The 24,718-nt window shown below is 41.7% G+C and overlaps 3 protein-coding genes across 4 annotated transcripts; all 3 read right to left on the minus strand.

Moving 5' to 3' along the window:
* cd40lg (CD40 ligand) lies at nt 1–2,675 on the minus strand. Its single transcript, XM_048232114.1, has 5 exons — nt 2,448–2,675; nt 1,456–1,653; nt 1,414–1,423; nt 1,247–1,318; nt 1–1,027 (listed from the first exon to the last, which is right to left on the minus strand). The coding sequence occupies exons 1-5, from the start codon at nt 2,634–2,636 to the stop codon at nt 627–629; spliced, it is 870 nt and encodes a 289-aa protein (XP_048088071.1). The 5' UTR covers nt 2,637–2,675; the 3' UTR covers nt 1–626.
* Nucleotides 2,676–4,638: 1,963 nt separating this feature from the next.
* tmtops3a (teleost multiple tissue opsin 3a) lies at nt 4,639–16,272 on the minus strand. The gene is made up of 4 exons (XM_048232279.1): nt 15,864–16,272; nt 13,144–13,472; nt 10,223–10,456; nt 4,639–7,343 (listed from the first exon to the last, which is right to left on the minus strand). Exons 1-4 carry the CDS (start codon nt 16,240–16,242, stop codon nt 7,134–7,136), a joined length of 1,152 nt encoding a protein of 383 aa, XP_048088236.1. The 5' UTR covers nt 16,243–16,272; the 3' UTR covers nt 4,639–7,133.
* Nucleotides 16,273–22,778: 6,506 nt separating this feature from the next.
* On the minus strand, nt 22,779–24,492 carry vgll1 (vestigial like family member 1). 2 transcript variants are annotated; one of them, XR_007192219.1, is made up of 4 exons: nt 24,287–24,492; nt 24,135–24,167; nt 23,813–23,992; nt 22,779–23,536 (listed from the first exon to the last, which is right to left on the minus strand). XR_007192219.1 is itself a non-coding variant. In XM_048231905.1 (3 exons), the coding sequence occupies exons 2-3, from the start codon at nt 23,973–23,975 to the stop codon at nt 23,118–23,120; spliced, it is 582 nt and encodes a 193-aa protein (XP_048087862.1). In that variant the 5' UTR covers nt 23,976–23,992; nt 24,287–24,492; the 3' UTR covers nt 22,779–23,117. The 2 variants fall into 2 exon arrangements, 1 of the variants encoding a protein (XP_048087862.1); XM_048231905.1 differs by lacking the exon at nt 24,135–24,167.
* Nucleotides 24,493–24,718: the final 226 nt, after the last annotated feature.

A 24,718-nucleotide genomic window follows, 5' to 3' on the forward strand; every position in this document is an offset into this window, starting at 1 on the left:
GAGTCCTAAGTATTCACCCCAGTCCCCAAATAAATACAATCTTTTTCAAACTCTCCGAAAAGAGAAATAAGTTACTTAAAACATTGCCACTGCAAACACAAGGTCAGTTATCTAAATACCGTATATTCTGTTGTTAGGAGACCGATGCAGGGTCACCATATGAAAATTAGCTACAATATTATTCTAGCAGATTACTATTACATATATGTCAGCTTGGTTACACTTTCATGAACCAATCAATGTCATTTGGAAACATGGTTTCATGTGAACTCATCAAAGAGCCGAAAATATGTCCTTCATAACCTTCATTACCAATCCCAGCAAGTTGTTTTATCAAATGATGCTACCATAAATACCATTTACTGACATAATACTCTGGAGACAGAAGAGTGTCTATTCAAATCTTCCAAAGATTAAATACATTCTCAGTTTTTTCTTCTCAAAGGACTTTTACTCAAATTGTAGTGCAGTTTTTCATTGTTCTGTTGCCATTCATTTTAGGAAGTATTCCAGTAGAAGAAGTAAGGTGGTGCAGGTGAATAGTGAAGTCCCGTATCCTTAAACTTCTTGGCTTTTTTTTATTGTCCTCCTTGTCTCCTTGGGTCCAGCACAGGAAGCTCCAGTTCTTAAAGTTTGTATAATCCAAAGAAGGTGGCACTCCAGTCATAGTTCACCCAGCTCAGGTTCGTCACCTGCACATACAACCGGTCATCTTTGTCCAGCTTGAACACCCCTCCTTGTGAGGCAGTGCACAGCGGTAACTTTGTGGGTGGACAGTAAGACTTGAGTAAGACCTCGTCTATCTCCTGGGGTTTGCTCCACGTATTGTCCGGCTTCTTCAACTTGACATGTCGGATGGTGTTTTCCAATGGCGCTGTGCCGTTCTTGATGGAGAAGGTGACCTGTGAGTAGATGTAGTAGTAGCCGGCGCGACTGATGCGGAGTCTGCTATCACCCTCTGTGTCCACATTCACTTGACTAGAATGGTCAGAGTTCCATTCCAGGGCACGGACCGCATTGCCTTTTCCTGTTGGGAATGAGACATAGCTTTGTGACACCTCCAACACCTCCAGCAGTCAATCAATAGTTTTCTGCAGTTTTCAGTAGTTCAGTAGCTTTCTTAACTGTCAAATATTCAAGCTAATTATTTGACATGAGGTGACCATTTTTATGTAAATGATAGTCTTTTGGTTCAAGTGTGCCACATGTGGAAGATATACAACTTGAGGGAAAGCAGTTGTCCTACCTGTGCTTGGAGTTCTCCTGACTGACATGTGCGCTAGAGCTCCATCGTAGTGGTCCCCAGTCAACATGGCAACTTCAATAAAAAACAACAAACAAAAGCATAGCTGTCAGCTCTTTGATGACCAACAAACATGCCCAAAATAAGCAATATTATAATAAAGTACTTACCTTCTGTTTGTGAGGCCTGGAAAGAACAAATAAAAAAGATTAATTTACCTCAAGTACAAGGGAGTTTAAAGTGGTTAACATATCCATGGTTAAACATTGACTTGCCTTTGCCACAATGTTGTTGAATTTGTCTAGAACCTGTTTGCAGTCGGGCAATGACTGGCCATCCAAGTTTGTATCTTTACATTGCTGAAGTCTCTTTAGGATGTGGAAGTCATCATTGTTTTCATTCAATTCTTGCTGTAATGGAATGTAAGTTACAAAGTTATCCAGTCTTATGCATATAATTAATGATGTAAGTATGTACCAGTAAGTCACTTTCAGAAACTGACAGAGTGGCCTACTAAGTTTCATAAAATACCATTTGCTGTGACCAACTTCTGTGTACTCAACTACTGTGTAACTTTCACACAGATTTAATGGTTGTATGATTTTGTCCACATTTTGTCAGATTAATATTTCAGACTTTTCCTTATATTATAGAACAAGAAAGAAGCCACTTGGGAATTCAGTTCAAATTGGGAACCTACACTAAAGCATGTCTTTTTCTGTACTGAAACATGTTGCTTTTGTGGTTAAACGACTGCAGTGCTACAGTACAAGCTTTTTCTTTGAATGTAATAGTAATTCTTCAAAGCTTCAACTTTCACAATATATTTCCGTTCTTGTCTGAATGATTTCTAGAGCCACGCAGGGCAAAGAGCTCCATCTTTACTGGCTCAGAGTAGCATGCTTGTTCAGGTTGGAATGTCAAATCAAGTTATATTTTTTGTCTTGCATTATTTCAAATCAGTGGGATAGATATTCACTTTCCTGACCAGGAAAACATCCTCTATAATTACAATTAATATAATGAACAAGCCTATTTCCATATACCAACAATGCTATATTTCACTTCTAAGAAAACCTTTCCAGATTGAAAATATTAACATGCTATTTGAAATGATGTATGCAGACAGTAATTCATTCGAAATCTATGAATATGTTTCCAAGCTGTACACGAGTAGCTGACTGAAGGAACAGAGACAGCTTACCTGGTTGCCCTTGTGAAAAAGGTAGATGAATCCCCCAAACGTGAGAAACATGTGCATCACCAGCACCACAGCCAAGAACCAGATCAGGCTTGAGTTGTGCCGCGGCTCAGGCCTGCTGTGGAAGCGAGGAGGGACTGGTGGAGGTGGCGGCGGTGGCATCGGCAGGCTGGTATGGTAGGTGTTTATCATGGTGCCAGTGAGAGAGCAGGTGTAGAGAGATGGAGACGTGCTAACTAGGCTCCCCCATGCAGTAATGAAGAACTGACAGTTCAGCTCGCCCCTCAGCAGTGTGAGTGATAGTCTGACAGCACTTCCTTTTTTTATCATGCATATCTATAAAAAGTGCACATCTCTGTACATCAAGAGCTGGAGGTGTGTCTAATTTTTTTTTTTTTCTTAATCTGGGTCTCCTTCATGATGTAAATTCTTTATTAAGACTATGATCATTTCATTCTCTCACAAGAAGTGTCAAAGCCCCCGTTTTCTCACATTTTGACAGAGTGGCCTACTAAGTTTCATAAAATACCATTTGCTGTGAACCAACTTCCGTGCACTCTGTAACTTTCACACAGATTTGGATGTAATGATTTTGTCCATGGTTTTGTCAGATGATTTTTTCAGACTTTTGTCAGATTATAGAACAAGAAACTTGTCCTTACTATTCAAATTGGGAACCTGCACTAAAGCATGTCTTTTTTCTGTACTGAAACATGTTGCTTTTGTGGTTAAACGACTGCAGTGCTACAGTACAAGCTTTTTCTTTGAATGTAATAGTAATTCTTCAAAGCTTCAACTTTCACAATATATTTCCGTTCTTGTCTGAATGATTTCTAGAGCCACGCAGGGCAAAGAGCTCCATCTTTACTGGCTCAGAGTAGCATGCTTGTTCAGGTTGGAATGTCAAATCAAGTTATATTTTTTGTCTTGCATTATTTCAAATCAGTGGGATAGATATTCACTTTCCTGACCAGGAAAACATCCTCTATAATTACAATTAATATAATGAACAAGCCTATTTCCATATACCAACAATGCTATATTTCACTTCTAAGAAAACCTTTCCAGATTGAAAATATTAACATGCTATTTGAAATGATGTATGCAGACAGTAATTCATTCGAAATCTATGAATATGTTTCCAAGCTGTACACGAGTAGCTGACTGAAGGAACAGAGACAGCTTACCTGGTTGCCCTTGTGAAAAAGGTAGATGAATCCCCCAAACGTGAGAAACATGTGCATCACCAGCACCACAGCCAAGAACCAGATCAGGCTTGAGTTGTGCCGCGGCTCAGGCCTGCTGTGGGAAGAGGGAGGAGGGACTGGTGGAGGTGGCGGGGTGGCATCGGCAGGCTGGTATGGTAGGTGTTTATCATGGTGCCAGTGAGAGAGCAGGTGTAGAGAGATGGAGACGTGCTAACTAGGCTCCCCCATGCAGTAATGAAGAACTGACAGTTCAGCTCGCCTCAGCAGTGTGAGTGATAGTCTGACAGCACTTCCTTTTTATCATGCATATCTATAAAAAGTGCACATCTCTGTACATCAAGAGCTGGAGGTGTGTCTAATTTTTTTTTTTTCTTAATCTGGGTCTCCTTCATGATGTAAATTCTTTATTAAGACTATGATCATTTCATTCTCTCACAAGAAGTGTCAAAGCCCCCGTTTTCTCACATTTTGACAGAGTGGCCTACTAAGTTTCATAAAATACCATTTGCTGTGAACCAACTTCCGTGCACTCTGTAACTTTCACACAGATTTGGATGTAATTCTTTAATGGTTATGGTTGTATGATTTTGTCCAGATTTTGTCAGATTAATATTTCAGACTTGTCCTTACTATAGAAATTGGGAGCCTGCACTAAAGCATGTCTTTTTCTGTACTGAAACACATTGTGTGATGATATCATTATATCATTATCAACACATCTCAACACCAAAATGTGCAAAAAACAAAAATGGGCCTCTAACACTTCTGTTGCAGCAACATTTCAGGCCAGTTATTAAGGGTATAGAAGCACTAACCACAGTGACCCTTTTCTGCTGTGGTCAGATGTGAGAACCAGTCCACTCAAACTGTTTGCAGCTACTCTTATTTGTCCCATCAGTTTCGGTTAAGTTCATTCATTCATTCTAACTAGCAATTTAATTAATTGAATGGTGATGAGGCTGTTTGGATTGAGACAGATGACTAGCTCCTAGTCACTGGGGATCCCAGACACATCTTTCTTTTTATTTCTTTTTGTTCCATTGTCACAACAGTGTTCTGCATCATCTTGCATGGAAAACACAAGCTCTCTCAGCCATCACCGACACCAGCATCGCAACACAGTCAAATTCACTTTCAAAGACATTCCAAGGGGGGAAAAAAATGAATGTGTGACAAAAAAAGAACTTCCGTGATAACTCATCTCTTTTCAGAATGCTATATGTGTTCCAAGAAATGCTTAATACGCAATAACGGTGCAATCTGGGAGTGGTTTAACTTTGTGTACTTGTGTACTACTGGAACCGTCAGGTTCACCCTTTTCAGGAGGGCTGGAGGAAATGCTAAAACACTAACAGGGTGCTAGCCATCCTGCAACTGTTCTGGTGAAAACTTTCATAATGCATTGTGTTGTGTGGTCGTGGTGAGATTTTACCGTGAAAGTGTGAGAGTGTTTCTGTTCTCCCCCCATACGTAACATACAGTAGACACACTTTCAGAATCACTGCACAATAGTTCTTCATATGAAATATCATGAAGCAGTTATACCCTTATGGACATATGCACTCAGGGTACCATAGCAGCAAGCTGGGGCTGTCTGAATGAACACTGTGAAATGCGCTAATAGGTAAATAATCAGCTACATGCTTGGGGCCACTTCATGTTGATTGTGTTACATCCTGTTGCAAAATGTATGCAATTGAAAACACAAAGTGTTCAGGTAAGAACATTTTTCATTTTGTGTGGGAGACTGGGAGAAATATACTGTGTGTGTTTGTGTGTGTGTGTGTGTGTGTGTGAGAGAGAGAGTTAGGAATACTTCCCTCTTAGAATAGTAGCTATACTAATTCAATGCATGTTGTTATTGCTGTTTGCTGTTTTATATCTTTCTAAAATGACACTGTTGGAAGTTTGTGTAAATTTAGAAAATATAATTTAAGTGCCTGGGTTCCTTGGAATACAGTATAAAACACACATTTCTGAATGGCATTACCGATTCTTTTTTCCCTTTTGTAAAATGATGTATGGAAATTCTGATTATAGTACTGATACATTGCACATCATAATAAAACTACTACTCAAACTGTAGTAACATTACATATTTACATTCAGTTTGCTTAGTACATTCAACAGCAGATAGTGTATTATAAGCACAGCCCCACAGAGCAAGACATTCTAGGAAACACGTATACACACAGCTGTTCACTTGGTGTAGATAGAATCACAGATCCTGGAAAGCAAATGGAAAGATTCTGTGCATTCATGTGGTAACAGATTAAGTCTCTCAAGTTACACTAAACAGAATAGTGAGGAACTGAACATCAACATGTGCACCCTGACATGATGCAACAGCCTGTCCTGATCCCCCTGCTGGGCACATACAGTAGTGCGGGACGTCTATTGCTGCAGACAGGGTCAACTGAACTGATATACAGCACATTTAAAAAAAAAAAAAACATAACTCAGTATTGCACACAACTCTTAGATTACATGTTAGTTTATGCTGCATCTAAAATCAAGATGATGGCTTAAAAAATAGAAATAGTTAAGAATTAAAAAGTCAAGAATCCCTATCAGACCACAGTCCATAAAGGACATATTTTTTATATTTTTTCTCATTTATGAGAACCTAAGCCTGTGGAGCTCTCGCTCACTCACAGTACTTTGCCACACTGGTTAAGAGCTTACACATGCTTTCCCACCTGCTCATCCACTGTCAGACTGGCTGCATTTTCATGATAAATATGCCACTCAAGTTCAGTTCAGTGTGGAAACAATCCATCATTTCATAAGGATGTTTTGTCACCAAATTACATGACAATGTAGGCGGTAGGCATTTGGCAGCACATTCCCATGATTAAAATCTAGTTGGATGCAGTCTTTTTTGTTGAGGAACGTGGGACTAATTAAATTTTCCACTGCAATACCAAGAAACACAATCAGATTCATCAATGAACTTCTTATATGCATTATAAATTATTTACCGCACAATATGCTTTTAAAAAAGAATCTCGGTTTGCTGTCATGTCCACAGTGGTATGGATGTCTGGTGGAGATACATGGCATGGCATTAGCTCTGGAAGTGTTATGCAAGGCTATTCCCTGAAGACCTTTCCGCACGGCAAACCCCCTAAGGGTGGTGACTACAGGCTTGGCAAGTCCAGTTCAGTCCAGCACTCTGTTATACACTGACCCTCCTTTAATCTCGCTCCTTCTAATCACTCTAGTGGGAAACCTTGAAAATGTTAAATACTTTATGTTCACATATCAGTCTGTTTTAAAGTGCAAACATTACAAAATACACAATCAATAAACCAAAGGAATATCACTGCACGTTTGTTATGTTTAGGAATGGTAGCTAACACTGGAGCGCAAAAGTATCAACATATAAACACATACATTTTTTTACTTTCAGCTTCCTCCTTTCAGTCTTTTTAGTCCGGCAATGAAGCACCAAGTCATTCCAACTGTCCGTTCCCACTGGTCAGGGGGTGTAGTGGACCACCAGCGACAGCGTGCGCCTCTCCATGCTCAGCGGGGTCCTGCTGGGGTGGCGCAGGCTGAGGGACCTGCGGTGAGTGAGGGAGGAGCCCACAGCCACGGCCTCCTCCCTGCTGCTCTGCCGGGGGTGGAAGGAGTGGACGGACTGCGGGTCAGCACTGCACCTCACAAAGGCCAGGAAGCACCTGTAAAACTGAGACAAGCACGGGGAACCTGTAAAACTGAGACAAGCACGGGGAACCTGTAAAACTGAGACAAGCACGGGGAACCTGTAGAACTGAGACAAGCACGGGGCACCTGTAGAACTGAGACAAGCACGGGGAACCTGTAGAACTGAGACAAGCACGGGGAACCTGTAAAACTGAGACAAGCACGGGGCACCTGTAGAACTGAGACAAGCACCTGTAGAACTGAGACGGGGGGGAGTGCACACAGTATGCTCTCTGGACAAACACTAAACACACATATCATCTGGAGGTGCATTCTATGATCACCATGTTTTTCATGAATCCTTACTAATTCTGCCAACAGTATTCTGATCCATGTTTTGGTTATGTGTGTGCGTGGGTGGGGGTGGGGGGGTAATATGTTTTAACCACTGACTGTATATATAAGGTTTTAACATTATAAAACATCCTTTTTAGCTCTAAAGGACCTCGTTTGGGAGTTGTTGAATTTTCTCTAAGCATTTTAAAGATGCACACATTTGTATTTGTCAAAGAGATTCTTCTAAACTCCCTGTGGGCAGCACGGTGACTGTTCTTCTGTAGGTTACTGTATGCACTCTAAGCCAGAGGTCAATCTCTTAACTTGTGTCTTCAATCCAATGGGAAAATAAAACAAATCTTTGGCCCTCAAACCAAACATGTTATGTAGATCAGGCAACAGAAGTTTGAATTTTCACAACAAATGTATTAAACTGGCCTAAAATGAACCCATACAGACTACAGTTAGTTAGACTACAATTTCCAATATCAGCATATAATCATAATTAATTTTGAACTCGATCAGCCAGTTTCCAGTATATGCATTAAGCCTAGTCCTAAACTAAAAGCTTTTTTTCCTTTTGACGTTTCAGTTTGCTTTTAATATAGGACCAGGCTAAATCCATGTATGGGTGACTGGGCCTAGTCTGCAGATCATCCTTGCTACCGCCAGCGATGCCTCATTGGGACGTGCAGGCTCTGCTGCCGTGTCACTGGACAATGCCAATCAATGGCAGGGCCATCAGGCAGGACACCAGGCAGCATCGGCCTCATTCACACGGCCGCGAGCTGCCCCCTGCCCGCTGTGCTGGCCAGCCACAAGGGTGTGAGCGGGGGCGGTGCTGCTGAGTTTAGCAGCGGCTAATTTAGGAGCGTGTCCATGGCGATAAAGATGTACAGGAGGGCTGACATGTAGCAGTGGACAAAGACACAAGGCACTGTCTACCTACCTCATGTCTCCTCCTCACCAGAAGAGAGGGAGATGGCATGGTAAAGTCCTCCTCACTGCTTTTCCACAAGTCATCTTTCAGACACTTATTCCTGACTAAATTCATTTCAGGGTTGTTTATATGCTTTATCCTAAATGTTCTTCAATGCAGGCTAATACATTCTTAGTTGAGGCTAAAAGAACTTGTTTGGATTAATTAATATGTGAACATGACAGTGCTTTAAAAATACAACTATGAAAGAACTTCATTGTAAATACATGTCTATTATAGTACTATTATACTTTTAAAGTATTGTTATTCTATATTATTCATTATATATTATATTTAATTAATTTTCATGAGAGCATTGAGGTTACTTGGAGTAATTAACGTTTTCGTGTTAATTACACATCTTCGTAAGTCGGTATATGGTTAAATGACTCATTACAGTGCGAATGAAGACTCTCTCGCCCGCCCCTACTGCCTGTAGGAAGAATATCCCGCTTGCAAGTTCAGTGTACCGTACCTGCCGACTGAAGCAGGATCAGTTTACATCCTGCATCCACAGCACAGAGGCAGGCTAACGAAACGCTAGCGATTGTTGCAAACGTGTGAATAATGGCAGAGCCGGCGAAGAAGCAGCGAAAACCCTTGACGGAAGATGCAAAGAAAAGTTAGGGTTAGGGTTAAGGTTAGGTGCCTTAAAGTCGACAGTCGCAGCACTGCCTTGAAGTCAACGGTGGGGGCTTAAAACACCATCGAGCAATATTGAGATCATAATTCATGTCTTATAGTATATAGTAATTTCGTATTCATGTTTCTTGTCTATTATGCGTTCTTATGTTTACAGAAAGAATTATGGATGAAGTCTGTTCTGTGTTCTTCCACATATTACATGACTGTTGTTTTTTTCATTCTGTTCCTGCCCACTTCCCTAGTGTATCTTTGTGTGACTATGCCTTTAGAGATGAGGGGGAGTATGTTTTTCCCATGTGTCTCAGTTCTGCATGAATGCGTCCACTGCATCAGTAGTTATCTGCCCTGGGTTGTCAGGTTGGCACTGATCAGGATCTGAGTCAGTATGGTTAGCGTAAGCTGGGATGGCCAACACCATTTCCCGTCAACTTGGAAAGATTATTAAACCCTGACTATTTGCTTGTTTAGCTAGAGCAGCTGGTGGATCTTTATGTGAAGGTATGTTGTCTCTCCCCTGATTTTGTATATCGTAAATAAAACTCTTTTCCTGACTTTTCCAAGCATTGCCTGACTGGGCCTTCATTCATCTGTGGTATCAAAATTACCATAAACTCGGCCCCAGCTGTGGCGCAACTGGCTGGGGCACCTGCATCGTACGCTGGCGACCCGGGTTCGATTCCCGCCCCGTGGTCCCTTCCAGATCCCACCCCTGCTCTCTCTCCCATTCACTTCCTGTCAATCTCTACTGTCCTATAATTAAAGGCATAAAAAGCCCCAAAAAAAAAATTACTATAAATTCATATAATATATAAATATATTCATAAAAACATATCTATTAGTCATTGTTATTGCTATTATGCTATACTATTATATAGTACTAATGAGAAAGATACATGTCCAAAGCCAGCACTGCTAATGACTAGTGATAACTCATCTTAGTGGCTGTGGAAAGGCAGGCCAACCTGGTTGTTGAAGAGCACGTAGATGACGGGGTTGAAGACGGTGCTGCTCTTAGCCAGGACTGCGGGCACCACGCTGACGACCGGCGTGACCAGGCCGATCTCCCCAAAGGTGGCCACCAGGGCCATGAGGCCATAGGGCATCCAGCAGAGCAGGTAGCAGGACACCATGGTGAACACCATCAGCAGGATGTGGTTCTGCCGCCTCTGCACCGACAGCAGGTTCATCCTATTCACCTGAGAAATTAGCAAAGAAACGGCACATGTGTGGGATCCTCAGCTCATTCCTCTCAAAGCATCAAGGATAATAACACACTGATGATTCCAGCTTGTCGTCAGTCTGAGGGCTACAATTAGGCAGAGTCCTTGTAAGTTGCCTATCCCTTTCACAGAAGACCATACATCTACAATTGATTAACAAAATGTTGAGTCCATTATGTTGAGCAGCATTATAAATGCACTGAAAGATACACACTCAAGTTTTGAAATAAACAAAAAAAGTTTTACCTCAGCCTTGTAGGTACTCAGCCAATCAAATGACATTTCTGGCCAAACAACTGAGTAGCTTAGTCAGGGCTTGCATTTCCAAAGCAGAGGCCGTCTTATCCATCACCTAATAGGAATCTTAATTGATTTTTTTTTTAGAGTCTCAGACAAAAGGACAAACAGTCTGAGACATTTTAAAGTATTGCTTTGTATCAAGCTTCAAAGGGAGTGCTTCATGTTGGCATATGTCTGGCTACTGGCTTAAGAGTCTTCAAGCATCATCTAGCCTGGAGGTGGTCAGTTATATGGGTGTTCACGTCTAAGATTAGTAAAAGTACCCTTTCATTGGTCTGGTGTGTCATTTTAAAAAGAAACACTTGAGGATTGCCATTTCATTTTGACACATCTCAAGAAGATACGGCGCCCAGCGAATAAGAACCCCAGAGCCTGGGGAGTCTTTTCAGTCCCTGCAGACAGACAGCATCCTCTAGATAGCGGATCATGCCTAAGAAGCAGATAGGCTGACTTAACGGCCTGCGCCTCTTTAGATTAGCCGGGCAGAGAGGTCCTGTATATCATCAGAGGCGTGTGTCCAATCTCAGAGTACTGGTTTTTATGCTCCCCTGGGCTTGTAATAGACCACACCGCAAGCACCCCCTGCAGACGTCCATTTTAAGGATGAGCGTTTACACCTGAGAGCACGAACACCAGCAGTGGTTCGTAATGACCGGAGTGGTGGTCATGTCCACGGGCAGCTCTGTCATCACTCCCTCCTTTTACACGCTCCATTAGCCCTGCAGGCTGGGAGCCGTCCCGCTCTGTCCAACGCTCACAGCATTAACCAACACTCTCTCGCCCGTGTAATGACCCTTCAGCATGGACAGCCCTAGAAGGTCACCAATAACTAGATCTTCAGATTAGTTTTGAATGCACAGAGGAAGGAACTCATAACTATGACTTTTTTCCATTTATGTTGCAGGAAAATGCCTTCTCTTATTGGAGAGTTTAAATGTATATAACATCAGCCAAGTGATGGTTCAATGCTCAATGTAGATGGCAATATATCTCTTACCAAATGGAATTTATTTCATGGCTTCAGGAGCCAGAGAAGGCTATCACTGTGTGACTCAATATCACATTCACAGTCATCAATGGCAACCCTGTCTTGCTGAGAATAAGCCATTTTCTTTCTATATTCACTATTCTACTCACATCCAAGATTGCGTTGGGGGCTCAAATTCTGATAAGTCAAAGTGCCTTTCGGAAGATCACTGAAGTGGCTCTCGGTCCACTCGCTCTCCATTCATCTGCTAAGCAATGGAGCCGAAGCAAATCCTGGAGAAAATGAGCTGGTTACATAACGGTGTGGTCACCAATAGTAACGGGGGGCTGGCTCCCGACGCTAAAAATACCCCTGTGGGCTGATTCATACTGTATGTGGAATGGTGCTAGTAATGCACTCTCTCCGCCAGCCCGCAGATACCCTAATTACATATTCCTGCACTGGGCTCAGTTGTTTATGTAATGCCCTGCGAGCCTGAATGACTCACACAGGCAGGTTTGGTGACCCCCTGAACCGCGTCTGTCTTAACTGCCCAACCCCCCAGAGAAATGTCGTCCCTTTTTTCTCAGGGAAACAAATCAATAGTGGTGGACTAAAAATAGATTACTGGGTAGAGACATACCAAAGCCACCCAGCTTCTGGTATGAGACGAGACGCTAACTAAAGCTTGTCTATCACAGTGAGAGGTGATGGGATCAGACTCATTTCCTGACTGGCACAAGAAAGGGGGGCAGCAGAGATCACAGTGATGTCTACAGGCATACAGTACATAGAACCTACACATTACAACTGAGGCACAACACATTGCATAAACTCTCACAGAAGCGTGTCTCGGGATTAATGATTCCGTCTCTGTAATCAATACTTACCCCATTTTCATTTTCTGTCCTCACTACAACTGAGGATCAGTATCAAAGTGAATTGCTCAGTAATGTGTTTGCAATGCGAGGAGCGAGCCAATTGTTCTGGTCAGGGAGCCTGAAGGCTTTTAACGAAGGACTTTTTAAGGTTTACTTATGTGGTCGAGCGTAGTGCTTTTCTTAGAAGTCAGAGTGAATAGTTTTTGTGGAAAAGGTCAACTCTGACCCTGTTCCTTCTCTTAGACATAACATAAACATCCTGGCTGTCTATCAGCAGTCGAGTAAAATTAAATTACATTGAACAGTAGCCAGCATATTCACATATCAGCCATTCAGGCTGAAAGTTTTTAAAATGCATACTGGTACTATGTTATGTGCTATGATATGTGATGATGGGCATCAAAGCTCCAGTAGGAATGTGCAGCAAGTGAAGAGACTCTCTAGGGAGAGGTGTGTGGTCAGATTGGTCCTGATGGACCGGACGCTACCACAGCGGTGCGCACTCCCTCACTCACCCCTCTGATGACCAGAAGGATCTTGCTGTAGCAGAAGAGCATGAGCAGCAGTGGCAGCAGCAGGCAGAAGACGAAGAGGCACACCACGTACGAGATGCCACCGGTCGAGCGCCGCTGCCACTCCACCGAGCACGAGGTGCCCGGCCCCTCCGGTCCGTAGCGGCTCCAGCCCAGGAACGGCGGCAGCGTCCACAGCAGCGCGTACAGCCAGGTGCCCGCCACGCACAGCCAGGCCTTGCGGAAGTCCGACACGTCGGCCTTGGTGGCACACAGCATGGCCGAGTAGCGCTCGTAAGACAGGATGGACAGGGACACCAAGGACACAATGCCTGGGCATAGAGAGCAGAGGGGTGAGGAGCCACTGAGAGATGTTCAGAGAAGTTAAAACACATTTGCACAGGCCTAAGGAGATGTGAAATGAGCAATCACACTTGGTACTTTAATTAAGAGCAACTTAATTCAACATCAGCACTTACAGTATTACATGATTAAAGATTATCTGTGGGTGTTCCTTTGTAACCTTTTGAATTCCATTTAGCTCATAATAAGGTGAATCCATTTAGCTCATCAAAAGGTGACTCCATTATTTTAAGAGATGAATTTTCCTCCATTAATACAACAGGGTTCCCATCCATTTTCACAGACAACATTTCAAATCTTTTTCAGGACTTTATTTTGAAAATAAATCGGGTCACTGAAAGTGCTTGAATATATTTTCTTAGTAATGCAATGAGCTTCAGCAAAAATGTCTGAGTTGTAAGAGCAATTAACTTTGCTGCGCATCTCAAAAGTCCTTGAATTTGAGGGAATTGGGACTGGAAAGTCCTTGAAAAGTCTTTGAATTTGATGTTTAACAAAGTGTGGGAGCCCTAAGATTTTAATGACCTGTCCTCCTTGTGTTTTTCACTTAAGTGATGTCCTGCTGGTGCCAGCATCGTGGGTTAAAGTCTTTGAGTACAGTGGAATATACAGTGACCCTGACTACATTTGTCTTTTCATCATGACCGCGTCACCCACTAAAGTCTGCAAAATGAATAAGAACACAAAATTAATAAATGTACTGTCTATAGTACAAATGAATTGAACAACTTAAGTCCCTGCATCTATCAGCATCCCATGTGGGTTCCTAATAGAATGCAACAATGTCTCTGAAGTGTTGGTGCCGTGGTCATGGAAACCTTGTACTCGTATATTGAGATTTCCTTTGTGCTCCAGATAGGAGATGAAAAACAAATCTGCCACAAGGAAAGAGTGCTCACCAATCCGATGCATCAACAGCTTATATGATGACCACCATCTAATTAAAATGGCTTGAAACGAAACGGGCAAGCATCCACCACACAATCAATTTTGCCCTGATTCACCTTGGCTGCAGACAAAGAATGCTGTACTTTTACTGCAATCACAGCCCAAGTTCCACATACTTGACTGGCAGGAAAATGGACTGGTGGCATAATGCTGATGTGCAGGGACTGCCAACTCCCCCCTGGCTTCCCCCCGGGATGTTGCCCACCCAGACTGCCCTGTGTAAGCAGCCACGGCCCCAGCTCCGGCAGCTCCTTTCAAAGGGACCTGGAGAGCCACGTTACTCCCCATAGTGCAATTACTGCCCAGAAATGAGACCTACACCCAAATGTCAGAACAATGGGGGGGTGGAGTGTTGGTTGTGTTGGAGTCATTTACTACATTTAATTAAGCATGTAAATATCCTTCCTTCTTCCCTATTTTCAAAGGCCTGAGATGTGAAATAATCTAGTTTAAGTTATTCAAAATCATAGAATTTTCTTTTTGTGGTAAGGGACCAGAGAGAGCAAGAGCAATTACTGTCATGCCACTTTCAGATGATTGTTGACAAGTTGCTGTCCTGTGGTTACCTCAAAGCATACATTGTTCGTCCAAACACACAGTCACAGTTTAATTTAACAGCGAGCGCCGTGCCTGACAATAGGCTTCCACTTAATTATAAACATGACTATTGCATTGTCTCTCTCTCGCTCACAAACACACACACACACACACACGTTCACCCATGTTTGTGTTCACACCAGTTGTAGTCAGACACCTAATTACAACCATCAATAATGAATGTTGTATAACTCTGACATGTGCTTGGAGTAAAGCTTGCTCTAATCTGAAGAAACGATCTAAACAAATGAAGAGAAAGGATAATCTCTAATTCGTCTCTAATCCAGAACACCTTCACCTGCCTTGAAAGTGCAAAAACATATTGAGAACATCCAAGGAACACATCACACCATTATCTTACGTTACGTTAACACTGTTATTCTGAAATCTCTTGTTTATTATAGGCAGCTACTGTTAATTCTGCTGAGAGTGAACAGCCTATAATAAGAGTCACTGGAGGGAGGCAAAAAAATGCTTATTATTCTCCGAAAGCATCCTCCGGTGATGTCTAAAATGCATTCAAGTAAACTTTGGTTGTTCGCTTTAAATATTTTGGTTGAAATAAATAACAGTAAATAGCTGCGTAAAGTCTGAGCTAAAAATAGAAACTGCCCATGTAGAAGCTTTTCTGGAAGAGTTTTGTTTTTTCTTAGGTTTGACTAATTCACCGTAATCAAAGTGTAGAAGTTAGGCTACTAGGACACACACACACGCACAGTGGTGGGCGTTGGGCGGTTGAAAGTGAGAGGCGTGCATCTACACACCGTCTTGTCTGAGGCAGATTTTCCCACCCTGAAATTTGGAAGTAAACTCACCGAAAAGCGAATTTGCGAAACCATACCACTGGCAACCATAGTCCCCGATAAGCCACCTTCCGTACACATTCGCTGCAAAGCTGAATGGCGTGCCAAAAATGCACACAAGTATGTCACTGACGTTGATGTTCAACAGGATGAGGTTGATGGGTGTCCAGAGAGAACGAAACTTTGCAAAGACAAGCAGAACAAGAAGATTGTTGAAGAATCCAAAAAAAAGAATAATTCCGAGGAAAACTGCTACAACGGTGTGGCCGGTCCTACTGAGACCAGTTGGGACCTGTGGGAAAAGTGGATCGTCAGTGCTTTCATTAAAGCTTTGGTTTAAATTGAAACTCTCTGAATTGCTCAAATTCAAACTCCATCTGTGGACAAGCATGGCTGCATCAGCGTGTTAGCGGGAGAAGTGTTTGCACAGTGACGACTGGGAGAGGGGATTGGTGTGTCTCACTCAGCCAACACGATGTCTATCAAGGATTACACTCACTGACACCCCTTCATATTCGGCGCTCTGTGTCGAAATGATGTGACCTCAGAATGGCCAGTGGCGGTGGAGCTACTGTCTTGTAGATGAGTCACCATTCAATGTCCTTGAAGGACTCATCATCCAAAAGATTCTCATTAGAATTAATTATTTACTAATTGGAAATGAAAATATTAAGTGTAATTCATTAATTAATTCAATTGCATGCAATTGCACTGAATGTCTCCCAATTTTATTGAAGAGGGGTTGATGATCTATTAGTTGGTGTTCTGTATGGTAGCCTAATATTCACAAACCTAATTAGTGGCTTTACAGTTTAGTGTATAATGAATAAACCACATGATCTAAAATTACACCAATGCATGTGTACAACTCCATGTGCTGCATCCTCTATCTCTCTTCATCTTCTTTCCTTCCTTCCTTCCTTCCATTCTTTCTTTCTTTCTTTCTTTCTTTCTTTCTCTCTTTCTCTCTTTCTTTCTGCTATCTGAAGAATAACTTGCTACAATTTGACTGAAACCACATTGCCAGTGTGTCCATATCTGACAATCATGAGGTCCCTTAACTCACCATAATCACCCAAATGCAGCTTTACTTTCGAATACATCTTTATTTGTTCCACACTCAGCTTTGCATGTAAAACACATATTCCATCCCCTCTGAAACCTGTGGCTGGAACCCAGAGCCTGGAAACCAGTTCATGCAAATATCTGTGTCAGTCCCCGGTCCTCCCCCTACATTCACCTCAACCAATATTCTGCAACTGAACTCATCTGGCATCTGAATGGATTTGTGCACTCTTTTTAAAATCAGACATAAAATGCTCATGTGTCTCGGCCTGATTGCTCTATTCACTTAAACCAATGATTAGGACTCTCTCCCGGAGCTGACGCCTCTCATGGAACACTGTGGAGGCTCACATACACATCATGGGAAGGAAGGGGAGAGAATGACATGATGGCACAGTTGATGACAGTGTTGGTCACAGCCGTCATAATGTCACTCAGGGCAGCTCCTTACATAAACACACAGTCTGGATTGTCACCATGTCATGCATTAAGTATTTATGGCTTTGGGTTTAGACCCAGACCTAAACAGAGGCACACTGTAGCGTAGACTACATATCTCTCCCATCCATTCCAAAAGGGTTCCAAAAGGCAAGATTAGAGGTTTTTACTTGCAATTGATTATCCCATATGATAATGCTCATTTTAAATTACGTTCTTGCTTTCAATGACATACCTATAGAATCATCTGAAATCTGTAAGCCTGCAGGGTGATTCCAAATAACATCTGTTACTGGGGGGAATAATATCTACAGTATTCTGCACAGTATAGTTAACTGACAAGCAATTTGTACAGATTTTGTGAGTAATTTGCTTTTTAGAAATAAGCTCAAAATAGGTTATAGAACTCAGGTACAAACATCATGTACAAATTAATTACAGGTATACATGTACAATTAATGTAAAAAGAAAACTAATTGGCACAATCCCATTTTGATCTAAACAAAGTTCTGCAATGTCATCAAAGTGTTCATATGATGGACTGTGGTGTTCATGTGAATGCATGTGCACTTGCAGCTGTATGAAATATATGTATGTTGTGTGTGTGCTTCTTACAGCCTGCTAGGCCCTCTTGCTAACTAGTCTTTATCTGCATGTGTGCCAGGCTGAGCTTAACCTAACCACTGATGAGCTGCTCCAGTACATCTGTGTCCCATCAGATCAAGTGCCCAGGTCCTCTCCTGTTTGTGGTCCATTTCATGTAGACACATAATAGACACACTTAATTTGGCCCAATCTCGCACTCTCTTTTGTTTGTAATTTAGTTCAATAAAATAGGGTTGTAGCCGTTCTTTTTTATTTATTTATTTCATTAAGAAACATCTGAAGTGCAAGATTTTTCTTTTAAATCTGAAAAGAGGCATTCATCCTTTTGTCAACTTTTTGTCTTTTGTCTGTTTTTCTTTGCTATTATGCTTTTTAACCTTCTAACACTGTTCCGGTCAAAAATGACTGATTTACACATTCCCTGTACCATAAATATGGCATTTTTCATCAGATTGCCTCAAGATCTTATGATATTCTTCACAAAAGGCTTTTGAACACATAGAATTTATTGTGACTACTTTCTTTGAATTTTGAGTGATTTATTCAACGTAGAAACACTTTTTTTGTTCACGGTCAAAAATGACCGCCATAGGAAATGAATGGGAAAGAGTATAATGTTCATCCAGGAGATAAAAGACATGTCCTTACACACACTCCTACAACTTACCACCAATGTTCCCACGCACATGCATGCATGCACACACAGAAGCACGCACATCACACACACACACACACACACACACACACAAACAGACACACATAGCCTACAGTACACACACATGGACACCCACTCACAGACACACACACACACACACACTCAGTACATGTTGTCAGTTCATGTTGTCATGTTGCTACTTGTATGTGTGAACCACCAATGTTCACACACATATGCCTTCACGCACATACAGAAACACACCCACCCCCACACACACACAAACAGACACACACACACACACACACACACACACACACACATGTACACCCACTCACACACACACACACACACACACACACACACACACACACACACACACACACAGTTCATGTTGTCCGTTCATGTTGTCATGTTGCCACTTGTGCATGTGAACCACCAATGTTCGCACACACAGGCATGCACGCACATACAGAAACACACACACCCACACACACAAACACACATGATGTAGCTGTTAATGTTCTAATATGGTTCTGTTTACAATAAATGTTCTATTAAATAATACTTTTTGTCATGGTATTGGTATTTAAGAGCAGTTAAAACTGTCCGGTCAAATTTGACCACGAACAGTAAATTAAGGGGGGTAGCAACGAACAGTGTTTAAAGGTTAAGATGTAAAGATCCTATAACTAGTCCTAGTGCTCTGGAATCTTAACCTCATGCACTACTGTTTGTTTGTTGAAAACTTTGCTTGCAAGTCACCTATACACTGAAAAAAATAAATCTCTGGATTTACTTAATTTTATGTGCTATAAAACCACTGATACTTGCATGCTCAATATCTAACACATAGTGCACAAAGCATGGTTCATCTTAAATCATAACATAAGATACAACTCCGCTCCAAATTATACTGGTCTCCAATTCCTCTTTGAGAAAACTCATGTGAAAACTTTTGCCAACACTGTTAGCTGCTTGATTATCTCATGGGAACACAATGAAATGGTAACATCAGGGCATCCCATGTGTTTATTTGCCTTACTGGTTCAGTACGTACTATGTAGATGCTTCACATTAATCTCACATGATTCTGTTTGATAAATTCATTGCTGTGGCCATATTTGATAATTCAACGTAATAACACTGTGTTTGAAAGAAAAACATGAGCTGCTTAATGTGGTTATCAGTAACTGTGACAAACCCTCTTCTCCTTCTTCCCCCAGTATAAAGTACGCTTACCTAACATGATTCAATTAGAAAAATGGGTTACTCAATTGGAACTATTTGAACACAATAAGGTTGTGTTTCATTCAAAACTAGACTGTTTTAAGTAATTGTATTGTAATATGGTTGGATAAATAGGACTGACTTCCTTTTTGATAGTGTAGTGTGTCCTTAAATGCCATTTTTAATCCAGTCACTTTCGGCAAGCTCTCACAACCCCAGTCACTCAAACAGCAACTAAAACAAAGAGTTGCTGGGTCAGTGACCCATTAATATTGATCAGGTTTTTCAGCGATGACCCAAAGTCATGAGCCGGCCTAATGGCACAACAGTGGACTTGCTGTCACGACATGAGAGCTGGAGGCTCTGGGTGGATGCTGTGCGCTCACAAGTGTAGTGCTGAAGTTCACCCTTATACAAGCCCACACAACTTAATGTTCTCACTGTGCGCTCACAAGTGTAGTGCTGAAGTTCACCCTTATACAACCCCACACAACTTAATGTTCTCACTTAGCCCTCTCCACAGCAAACGTCAACCACTGTATATCACTGCAGTGAGTCTCCATTGCAGCGTCTGACCAAAGTCTTTTGAGGACATCTCACAATGGGAACATTGGGGGTATCATAGGGGCTATCACCCAGAATTCTTTGCTAATGTCAGGAACAAACATGTAGTGCTGTTCTGCTCCAGCACTGATAAAGGTGAGAATTTGCAGCTTTGTGTGGGAGCCCCTTACGGTTTGTCTTATTCAGACAGGGGGTGACAGATGTGAAAATGAACACAATGGTAGACTGAATGAAAGCATAATAGTCTGCCAAGGTAAAACTGTCACACTCTAAATGCCAAGGACACGTGGTAGGCTTCCATTCAATAATTTTCCACCTCTCTGATTGGACGTGGCACTACAATCTCATTTAGCCTAAGTGGAAATTAATTGGCCTGTCATGATGTTGTAACTTTTCAGGAAAAGAAAAATTATGGTTGCTGCTTAATGAGCTTCTTCATTTGGATCCACATGATACCAGGCCATTGTACAACATTATGCCTTAGACAAAGATGCTAGTGAGAGACAGAGAGAGCTACTGAGAGACAGAGAGAGAGAGATGGAGAGAGAGATGGAGAGTTGAATGGGATGAATGATCTGATCCCACAGTTTTCCCCCTCATAAACCTATGGACCCAGAAAGTAACAGATGGGAAGAGACTAAAATTAATACAAATACATCAATAATCCACATGCCTGCGTGGTGGGAGGAATGCTCTCCATCTGTGGGTCTGAATTACATGGCTGGTGGGGAAGTGGACCTTGGCTAGATACAATAGGATGGGGCCTTTTTCCTCATTAACAAGAGCACTCATCATCTCACTTTTCACGTCTCATCCGAGGAGCTGTGACAACATGGCGTAATATGTTTTGCTTTGCCTTGCCTGCTGTCAGATGTCTCTTTCAAGCTGGATGTGTCAGTTTCCATCGCAGGTGGTTGGCATAACCTCCTGGAGCATATTAATAATGTTCCGGATCTGGTGCCAAGTGCCAGTTGGGGCGAGTGTCTGTGGTGGTGATCTGCCAGTAGGATCAAGCCAAAAGCCTCTGGCAGAATCAGATGGACATGCTGATCGGGGGGAAATTGTAAGTGTTGTTTGGATAGAATCATTCAACCTCATGTTTTGGAGTCAGAGGCGCTATCAGTTTGCCCTCCCTCATTGTCTCAAATGCTGGTAAAATATGCTGGATCAAATGTGGAATGTGATGAACATCGTTCGCTAGAATTATTGTACTTTACCTTTGCTGTGGACCAAATTACTACCTTATTTAGTCTAGACTCTAGACTCTAAGGTAAACTGAGTTGGAGATTTTAGGGAAAATTTGGGGAATTCATCATTCCTGTCAAAACCTTTCATGCAGTTCTTGTTTCTGCATCTATATGGTCTGACTATGAGTAAAGTGAAAATAAAAGATCAGTAAAAAGTGCTAAATTATGGATTGTATTTCTATTTTGAAATTTATTCCAATTCTACAATGAAATGACTACCAACTACCATGAGAATCACTACTATGAAATGACTACCAATTACCACCAATTACCCACTTTAGAGCACTGAAAACAATTTTAACCTTACTTATTTCTTTGTCCTCTAACCTCATTGGTCCCTAAGTAATTTGTTATTTGTTTTTAAAGCCTTCAGTGGATTAGCTCCAGAATGCATTGTTAATCTGCTAATTCGGTATTTTGCCACAAGGTCATTTAGGTCATCTTCACAACTCCTGGCAGTCCCCGACTCCAGCCTCAAAACCAAAAGTGATCAGACTTTTTCTCTGGAGTATAGTCTCCTTTCTCACCGTAAATCCATTTCCACTATGACAAATGGGAATCAAATTTAAAGACCACCTTTTCTCTAGCTTTTAATTCAGTTTTCAGATTACCCCATGTTTTTGTCAAGTCCACTTTTAATTAATTTTTCATGTTCTACCACTGTGTTTTAATCTTGTTGGTGGTTTTATTCGGTGACTTGACTAATGTTACTAAAATACCTTGTATGTGCATCTGTCAGTATCATTTTCTGTCACTAGATGGCAGTGCTGTTTAAACATTATTCAAATTCACTGGGATGATGTTCTGCATGTGTGTGTTGATGTTCTATGTATGTTTTCGTGTGTTCTTTGTGATTTCTGAGGTTTGACTCGAAAATATATTTAAATGATCTTTCATCATGACAATAAGAATGCCTGATATATTTCACATGATAAAACAAAACCAAATTTCAGTCTTATTTTGTGGGATCAGACACAAAGCTTGGTGATTTTATTAGTTATTTGTATCCATCTACTAAATTATGATTACACAGCTCTCGGTTTCAGCTGCAGTGCTCAGGATTGCAGACCATCAGGTTGCATTAATTAAAAGAGAAAAGCCCACGTCATATAGCACGTTGCCATGTTATAGGCATAGTAAGATGTAGTTTTAATAAAAACACTTAATTCACCTAATCATCACAAGCGCATGTGGAAGGTAATGCCCATGTTATGAAACCCTGACACCAACACAAAATAAATTAGTCAACATCCCTCTATGCATAACTGCTAAATCAAATGACCCTCATCATCCTCTTCCAGAAAAAGGTGATGTTGGATAATGGCCTTGGCTGCACTACACATCTCACTCAATATGCTAGGCAGACACACAGATACATGTCAGGTTTTCTGAACAAAGCTTTTGACAAGTCACATTCTGGCTCAGCATTGCATAGCACCATATGACATTAATTAAGTACTGTAGTTAGTCAGTAGGAAGGTATAATCTACCAGAGCTATGTCTTTCATCAGGGTTAGGCTGTTGTGTGCGCAAATGGTTGTGGGCCCATCTGTGGATGACCCCGGCCTTGGGTCCAGCCACCACTACTGTCCCCAGTTCCGGGCGGTCACCGTGCAGCACTCTGAGCAGAGAGCTCCCATAATTCCTCTCCATCAGGTCCAGGTCCTCAGCAGGCTCCGGCAGCGAGTACAACAGAGAGGGCAGTTCAACACCTACCATCTGCCCGGGCCCTCCAGTCAGCAGGTCCAGGGTTTCACCGGTCAGACCATACGACAGAGGCAGGGTTGTAAGAGGCTCCACAGCTGTCGGAAGTGCGCCATGTGAGGTCTTATGAGGACCTGCAGGACCCAAGGATGATGAACATTCCAATTGCCGGTCCTCCACTTTAAAAAAAAAAAGGATTTTATTTAGTTGTCAATGTGTGCCAGTTTCAAGGTAAATACCATGTGTGCCTGTGTGTGTGTATGTGTGTGGAGACGAAATGGAGACGAAAATGTGACAGCTGTTTTACAAGAATGCAAACAAGTGAGGTTTAGTACATAGTGTGAAGCATATGAAGTATATTAGTTCAAATATGTCTTTAATGAGTAGATCTCTTAAAATGCAAGAAACAAATTCTTTGACTTTGACTTTGACTTTCTGTTCTCAGGAGTGCTTACCTGGGCCTTTTCTGTAGTTGGAACTTGGTTTACCTTTGTTTAAGGCACGGATAAAATGAGCATCCACCATGCTATTGATGTCACATTCAAAATAGTTGTATATGACAGTGTTTGACCCATCCTCTTTCTTCCAAACGTCTGGATTACCTGCTAAATCTTCCATCAAAGTCCAGTGAGATTCTAAGGTGCAATGAAGTAATGAATCAATCAGCCAATCAACACCCTAAAAATGGGTCTCTCTTGCCATAAACAATAATGCACTGACATTTACATGTTTGCACTGGTTTATTCTGAATGAACTAGAAGAACAAAAATAAATTACCATCCCCTTCTCTGTCTTAGTTCTGTCTTTTCACTTAGCAAGAAAAACAGAGGGACAAGATAATATTCCATGTTCACAGTCATGCTAATAAAGCAACTTTAAACGTTGAATTTAACAGAAACTGGGAGAGAGAAGGACAGTATTTAACTTACCTGCCTGTGCAAAATGAGCACGGAAATGATACTCGGTCAGTTCCACATGTATTTAGGTGCTCTAAATATCTCAATCCTACATGGCAGATGAATAAAGTCTGCAGTAAGAGGTTTCACGCTATAGCTTTTGCTTTTTCAAATGTGGGTTAGGACGATCAGGAAATCCCTGTTAGCGTGTCTGGAGAATGTGGCTGAGCCAGTTGATCAAGGGCCTTGATGTACAAAACCATGACATAACATAATGTTACATAGTTGCCCAGTTTCACATATGTGAGCTAGTATGTAAAAAACAACACTAATACAACATCCTCCTCAAAGAACCACCCATAAGAATGCTTAGCAGGGGCTGTTAAATGGGTGCCTTTTGTCATTTGTGTTTCATTGAATTATTTGAGACACAGAGGATAGCAGGAAAGCAATGTTGGGAGGTCA

Source organism: Alosa alosa, chromosome 21 (genome assembly GCF_017589495.1).
Source record: "Alosa alosa isolate M-15738 ecotype Scorff River chromosome 21, AALO_Geno_1.1, whole genome shotgun sequence".
Taxonomy (NCBI): Eukaryota; Metazoa; Chordata; class Actinopteri; order Clupeiformes; family Clupeidae; genus Alosa; species Alosa alosa.

What these genes read in the sequence shown, in the direction of transcription:
- vgll1 (XM_048231905.1), bottom strand. Translation starts at nt 23,975, where the DNA reads ATGGAAGATTTAGCAGGTAATCCAGACGTTTGGAAGAAAGAGGATGGG. An exon ending in CAACTACAGAAAAGGCCCAG is followed by an intron (nt 23,537 to 23,812) that starts GTAAGCACTCCT and finishes TTTTTTTTAAAG; the next exon opens with TGGAGGACCGGCAATTGGAA.
- cd40lg (XM_048232114.1), bottom strand. Translation starts at nt 2,636, where the DNA reads ATGATAAACACCTACCATACCAGCCTGCCGATGCCACCGCCGCCACCT. An exon ending in TTTTTCACAAGGGCAACCAG is followed by an intron (nt 1,654 to 2,447) that starts GTAAGCTGTCTC and finishes ATTCCATTACAG; the next exon opens with CAAGAATTGAATGAAAACAA. An exon ending in CAGGAGAACTCCAAGCACAG is followed by an intron (nt 1,028 to 1,246) that starts GTAGGACAACTG and finishes CATTCCCAACAG; the next exon opens with GAAAAGGCAATGCGGTCCGT.
- tmtops3a (XM_048232279.1), bottom strand. Translation starts at nt 16,242, where the DNA reads ATGCTTGTCCACAGATGGAGTTTGAATTTGAGCAATTCAGAGAGTTTC. An exon ending in TCCTTCTGGTCATCAGAGGG is followed by an intron (nt 10,457 to 13,143) that starts GTGAGTGAGGGA and finishes CTAATTTCTCAG; the next exon opens with GTGAATAGGATGAACCTGCT. An exon ending in ACGTGCTCTTCAACAACCAG is followed by an intron (nt 7,344 to 10,222) that starts GTTGGCCTGCCT and finishes TGCTTGTCTCAG; the next exon opens with TTTTACAGGTGCTTCCTGGC.